The sequence below is a fragment of the Mus pahari genome, chromosome 13 (genome assembly GCF_900095145.1).
Source record: "Mus pahari chromosome 13, PAHARI_EIJ_v1.1, whole genome shotgun sequence".
NCBI lineage: Eukaryota > Metazoa > Chordata > Mammalia > Rodentia > Muridae > Mus > Mus pahari.
Window position 1 is genome coordinate 24,122,157 of NC_034602.1, and position 6,998 is coordinate 24,129,154.

Genomic DNA, 6,998 nt, shown 5'->3' on the forward strand with positions numbered 1-6,998 from the left:
ACAGCCTTTCCAGGTTTGAATTATTTTGACAGAAATTCCCCTGTTACCACAAGGAGGACCCTGCCCTGCCAGCTTCTGTGCCCAAAGGCCACACCTCCACAGTCCACATAGTTCATCCTTAGCTGTTGGTTGGTTGGTTGGTTGGTTGGTTGAGGCCGGGTCTTACTACATAGCCCTGGCTGTCCTGGAACTCATGTAGACCAGGCTGGCCTCAAACTCAGAGATCTACCTGCTTCCCCTCCTGAGCTCCAGGAGTTACGTGTGTGCATCACCACACCCAGTCTTAAGTCTCTGAGGCAGCCAACACCCTTCCCAAGACTAGCTCCACAGGCAGCGTCACAGGCTCAGGAGCCTCAGGAGGAGGCTATCTGAGCGCTTTCTTCGGGTCTACTGGAAAAACTGTTTTTGTTCGACAGATCTCATCGAGTTCCTGCTTCAGGAGACCTTAGGGACTGTCGTCAGCCTGGGGCTTCTGGGGAAATCTGGACCATTTTCTATGAACCTTCCACTACAATCTCCATCTTTAAGAAGAAGCTCAAGGGTCAGAGTCAACAAGATGACCGCAATCCCCTCGTGAGTGACTGAAGCCCGACGCCTGCATGAGAGGCTCTGCTCCAAGCTCGAGTTTGCTCCCCCTGAGTTTCCCTCTGATGAGTTCCCTGCCTCTCCATTCACCTCCATCTCTTTTGGGGGAACCTTGTTTTAGAGGCAGCTGGGCCTGGGACCCTCCATCACATGTACCAGCCTGGCTGCTCTGAGCTTTGTCTCCGAGAGCTGGGGATGGTAAGTCTGGGCCCGGGCTGACAGGACACAGCTGGGCCTGACTCCGGAAGACTTGGGTGGTGGGGACGTGTAGTGTAGGATGGGTTTTCTTGCTTCTTCTCTACTTTGTCCACATACAGATCAGTTTCCCCTGGTCTTTACAGTTTGCAATAGAGCCAGACTGAAAGAATTGTCAGGTTTTCTTAGTCTGGCCTGGTTCCCCACCGAGAGTGGCATTGGCACCCTAGAGGCCCAGAGGCCTGGTGTAGTCTTGGAGCTTTCTCTGCTGCCAACTACCATGTGTCATCTAGTCCAACAGGACTGAGAGCAAGGCCACACCAGATGTCGTCTTTCTAGAGGGTTCTTTTCAGTACCCACTGACCAATGGGGCAAGCCTAAGGATTGGTCCATCTGTCTGTCCATGGAACAGACACAGTGAACTTCCTGTATACTAGACTTAACTTGCCTAGCCCTCGAGTAGTTCCCAATCCTGTGGAATCTGAATTCAGCCTGTCTTTCTGTCCTCAGCCAAAGCCTACTTCAGAGGAGTTTAAAGACTGTAGCCTAGAGCTGGGACTGTAACTCAGTGATTAAGAGCTTGCCTTGTATACGTCAGGCCCTAGGTTCTATCCCGGCACTGTCAACAGGTGGAAGAGAAAAAGACTATAGCATAGCATATGGACAGCATCTGTGGTTCCTACGCGAGGTGTCTCATTTTAAAAGCAGATCAAAACTACCGAGAGCTTTGTCCTTGGTCCCTTATCATGGGAGCAGAGTGGTTAGGAGTAAGGGCTCTTGTCTTGCCCATTGTCCCTCAGACAGGGAGGCAGGGAAAGGCCAGGCTTGGGAACTGGAGATCCCCCCAGGACAAGCTGCAAGATTGAGAGTCCCAGCTGCAGTTGGGAGAGGAAGGGCCATCCCCGGCTGAGAAGTCCTGCAGTCTGGAAGTGGCCTTTGTCAGCAGCAGCTGAGAGGAACAGCCTGTGCCCTCAGGGTGGACCTTGGTCACTGTCCTGCCAGCCCTAGAGCCTCTGCTCTCCTGAGTGCCCTCCTGGCACACCATGCTAACCTTCCCTGAGTGTCTCAGCCATTGCCGTTGAGGCCTTTCATAGGGTTTGGGTATCTCACCTGTGGCTGCTGTCCCCCAGGACTGTCTGGGACCGTCTGGGGACCATCCTCAGGGAGAGGCAGTAGGAGTACAGATGAGGCAGTGACCTGAGCTGATGAGGCAACCAGAGGGACACTGTGTCTCTACAGTGGGCTGGGAGCTGGCCCAGCTCCTATAGGAGGCCTGCAGGGGTACAGAGCTTGGGGTTGTCATCTCATTTGATCTGGGAAAGGCTACAGGCTCCTGGGCGTGGACAGGCCCACTACATACGAAGGCCACTGGAAATAGACTGACAGGAGCAGGTTCCACTCTAGGCTGTCCATGGCATCTGCAGGACTCCCCTGAGACCAAGTGTTGAGTCACAGAGTACCATGTGCATAGTACATAGAGGATATGGGCTCTTTCCCAGGGAAGACTCACAGTGGGCCAGGACATTTTTTCAGCTCAGAGTGCTGGCCCCAGGCGTCCTCTAAGCCATCACTCACCTGTCTCTTCCTATCTTGGACACAGGAAGCAAGCCCCAGTGTGGTGGCAGCTGCAGCTCAGCATTGGTGTCCCCAGGAAGGGCAGTGGTGTGCCCACGCTCCTTTTGCTGTGGGTCTGGCACAGCCCAACACTGCAGGACCTACTTCCTCTCTTGGGGGGTGGGGGACACGCAAGGAAAACTAACCCACCTCCAACAACAGCAGGGGACAGTGAAGGGAAGGAAGCGCTGTAAGTCACCCAGGCCAGACCTCCAGAAATGACAGTCACAGTCTGTTAGAACCTGAAGGCGGCCAGTTACAGAGGCCTGGGTGCTGGTAATACCCTGCCTGAGCACAGGGCTAAACCAAGGGAGAAGAGCGGCCCTCAGAGACACCAGCTAGAGACGTAGGTGCCCTCTGTCCTCCCCTTCCTGTCACACTGCTTACAAAGTAGGAAAGAAGTCTTCATCCTCCCCCATGTCAGCAAGGATGGGCTGCGGCCGCCTAAAGTAAGCAAGGAGACCAGAGCTCTGGACTTCTCTAAATGTGGGCTCTGGCTTCAGACTCCTCAGCCAAAAGCTCTTGAAGATCAAAGCTCTGGCGGGTACAGCTGTCCTGGCCTCTGGGCCAGCCCATGGGATGTGCCTGGGCCAGGTGCCACCCCACAGCTCACTGTCATCCCAGGAGGGACCCCACCTGATGTGCTTCATCATCCGCTGGCCTGACACTATCAGAGCTCAAGCAGGCTGTTGCCAGGGACAGTCCACACTTGACCTTCAAGAGCACTTAGAAGTGGATGGCCTCCCAGGCTCTGTCAGCCTCTGCAAGGGCCACACAGGTCTCCAGAGCCAAGTCTTCAAGCCTCCATGGTTCCCTGGCTCCTCTCCTGTGGAGTCTTCTGTTTGATGTCTGAGGTCTACTTTGGGTACCGCCCTGGGAACTGCTAACCTCTGATTGGTCCCTTTATGTCTCTGTTTACTGTCCTCTTCTACCTCCAGGTCACTCAGCTCTGGCTGCTCTGACTGAGGGGGGAGGGGGCTGCCGGCTGCACCCCACCCTGGTCTGCCAACAGAACCTGGGGGCCTCACACGGGCTCCTGTCTTGCCAAGCTGGAGCTGAACACTGGCCGAGGCTGAGCGGGGCAGGGCAGACAAGTGGGAGGGGACCTCACCTCAGAGGGAGGTGTCCGAAGGTGTAGAACCAGTGCAGGAGCTGCCATCCCCGCCACCTTCCAGCACCAAGACCTTCCCGTTTCCAATCTCACCCTCCAGCAGGGATATGACTTTGGACAACAAGGCTTTATTTGTAAATATGCTCTTAATATGCAACTTTGAGAATAAAATAGAAACATCATGTATTTTAAAATATAAAATGAAGTGTGACACACTGTATACAATTTAATATATATTTTTAGGATTTTGTTATTTAAGTAAATGGAATGTGATGGTACTTAACTTTTACAAAAGAGAGAAAATGTTATTTTTACTGTTTGAAGAAAATAAATATTCTCATTGTTGTAGAATCCATGGTGAGGCCAGGCTGTCATTTTTCCAGGGAACCCTCAAACTCCTGGGTTCAAACATTCCTCGCCTCTCGGCTTCCCCACTGTGCTTCCAAGCCCTTTCCAACCCTCTCCATAAGTAAGCAATGCTTTACCCTGGTCTCTGTTGTACCAACAAGGAAAAGATGTCTCAGTGAGGCGGCGGCGGTGGCGGCTGTTGGTAGTCAGAGCGTCGGCCTGTACTTAGCCAGCCAGGTTCTGATTCTTCTGTCCATCAGCTTGAGGCCAGGAGGAGTGAAACAGCAGGACTCTGAAGAGGACCAATGAGGGCTGACATCTGAAAATCCAATCAGGGTGAGGAGACCAAAGGCAAGCAGACCAGGAGAAGGGGGTTCCTAGGTCCAGGCAAGGGATGCCAGGGCCAGGGGATGCCCCAGACCAGCACCGTGGAAGGAAAGGCTGGCCACGCCCAGAGGTCAGACACAGCTTGGACCTGAGTGCTCAGGTTACATTCAAAGCCATGGCCAGGCTGGTGAGATGGCTCAGTGGGTAAGAGCACCCGACTGCTCTTCCGAAGGTCTGGAGTTCAAATCCCAGCAACCACATGGTGGCTCACAAGATCTGATTCTGGAGTGTCTGAAGACAACTACAGTGTACTTACATAAAATAAATAAATAAATAAATAAATAAATAAAAATATTTTTAAAAAAAAACAAACAAACAAAGCCATGGCCATCTGTCCCGTCATGCCGTCTAACACAGGCAGGCATGATGCCTTGGGTTACTGCACTTCATTAGTTAAATGGTAGCTGTTGCTCTTACTCTAGAATATACCTAGGGGTTAAGAAAAAAGGTCTGACCTTGGTGTCTGGGTGGGGAGAAGAGCCACTCTGCCAAGAGACATATAAGTCCCGGCGCCTAGAACCCTGATGAGTTGCACGGAAGCCAATTCCAGTGATGTCAGTGTGGGCCATCAAGGCAGAGGTAGCTGACAGATGTCTGCTCTGAAGAGTCCCTTCCATATCGACACCCTAAGATCCTTGGGGTGAGTGTAGAAGGTGGCCCCCAAAAGCTGCCGAGACAGTGTTGAGCCGCTGAGGCAAGTGAAAGAATTAAAAAAAAAAAAAAAAAAAAAAAAAGGACCGGGATAGGGCAGAGCTTTCCCAGAAACCATGGAACCTACCAACCAAGCAGCCTGACCGGTGAAGTACATTATCCCTCACAGCCTGCTGCTCCTTTGAGTCCCAATTCCAGATTCTTGGGGGTTGGTTGAGTCTCAACTCAGCCAGATTTTCTTGGGGAGCAGGCCAGTTCAGCCAAAGGATTCCACCACCACCTGAGATGTTCGAGGTCCTGAGCCCAGACCCAGATCTCCCATATCAGCGTTTGACCACGACTTCATCCCCTTGGGAACTTTGACTACAGTCGGTTCTGGAAGGAGACACCCACACAGCCTTCTGTGCGAGGTGTAGACCACTTTGTCTACCAACAGGACATGGTTGTTGGCTATTCAGCTACAAAGACTTCCAGCCCCTGGTGTGTCACGGGACAGAGGTGTGAGGCACACAATGAAGACATGTGTGCAGCAGGCAACCGAGAGGCGTCGCCGGATTCTACCCCCTCCCCGACTCCGTCCCACTGAGGACACTGCTTCCACCCTTGTGTCCACACCACGAAAGGCCAGTTCTGTTTTTCTTTCCTCTGTTTTCCGAGAACTGCTGTCCTTCCATGATGGAGACTCTGAAACGGCAGGAAGTGGCTGGTGAGAACAGATGAAGGGGCTTTGCTGGGAGATTTCAGACAACCCCGGCAGCGACAGAAAAATAAATAAACGAGCCCAGAATGTGCAACTGCCCTGCCCAGAGAACCCATCTGGGATTATCAGACGGCAGGAAGCGACCAGCAAGTCCCTTTGAATGGAGTTTGTGGCCACCTGACCTTGACCTGGTGTGTCACACATCCCCACAGCCTCTGATCCATCACCAGGATGACTCCGGTCTCATCCTTTGTCCTGCAGTCAAAGGCTCTTCCCGTGCAGGGGAAAGGCTGGACAAAGGTGACCTTGTCTCCAAGCTTGAGAGTCACATGGCCATGCCCTCTCCCAAGTGGGCCATGTGTGTTGAAACTGTAGGCAGACTCGGGGGCTCAGAGAACTGAGGGGCCTTTGTTCCTCCATGGCAGCATTGGGTCCCTACAGGGGTATGTTTTTGCTCAGCTGAAGGGGACACTTTGGGGATAGGATATGTCAGCTTCAAGGGCAGTCGCACTTGCCTACAGCTACAAGTCTTGATTTCTAGTCTCCAGCTGCTCTTGAAGCTCCCAGGCCCCCACTGAATGGGCCTACACCTGCTACTGGGGGTGGACAGTGGATTGGACATGGAAGTCCATCTCTAGGACAGACAGCTGCAAGGATGCGCTGGGAAATGAACCTGTCAGCTCTGTGGGAGCAAGGATGGGAAGTGAGGTTCAGTAGGAAGGACTTTGGAAGGAAAGGAGATTGGAGACCAAAGGTCCTCGGGAGAACACCAAAAGGTCCAAATTACACGGGGTTTTGCAGGAGCAAAACTACAGAATCCTCTTCGCTCATGGCCTGAGTGGAGCAGCTACCACCATTAATTCTGGCCACTAGACATAGCACGGTCCTGGGTGCTGATCATGTGATATCTTAGGCGGTGGACGTGGCCAGGGCTGTTCAGACCTCTGATTTAGCCAAATGCAGGAGCAGCTTTTTAAAGAGCTTGTGTGAACTGAGGGGAGAGGCTTCTGGGTGTTCCGGTGTGATGGCAACGGTACCCATAGCTACCATCCTCCACGGTACTTACTGTGCATCCAGTGCCGTGCCACACACTTCACAGACTGCTGGATCTGCCTTTGTTTGTTTGTTTGTTTGACATTTTATCGCTGGCCAAGGTGACCTACAGCCTAGCTAGTGTCTTTCAAAGGCACCAAGGTCCTTAGGTCAAACCAGACAAAGCACACAAAACAAAAAAAATGCCCTTTAAGCCAATGTCTCCAGCCACAAGAACATCATTTTCTGCTGACAAGTGTCCCTTGGGGTCCGAGGTGCGATGGCCGAAGATCATGCATCCTACCTCAGAATCAGAATCGTAGAAGGCAGCTGTCATTTTTCCTTAGTCCTTATAGGAACTTTTTTTTTTTTTTT

The 6,998-nt window shown here is 52.4% G+C and overlaps 1 protein-coding gene across 2 annotated transcripts in view; it reads left to right on the forward strand.

Annotated features, from left to right (window-relative positions):
- Positions 1-3,860, forward strand: part of Kremen1 (kringle containing transmembrane protein 1) — a 65,372-nt gene extending 61,512 nt beyond the window's left edge. For both annotated transcript variants that reach the window (XM_021210894.2, XM_029545414.1), the window contains exon 9: positions 417-3,860. In XM_021210894.2, the coding sequence (XP_021066553.1) occupies positions 417-585 (169 nt within the window). In that variant the 3' untranslated portion in view covers positions 586-3,860. The remainder of the gene's footprint in view (positions 1-416) is intronic.
- The last annotated feature ends 3,138 nt before the right edge of the window (positions 3,861-6,998 follow it).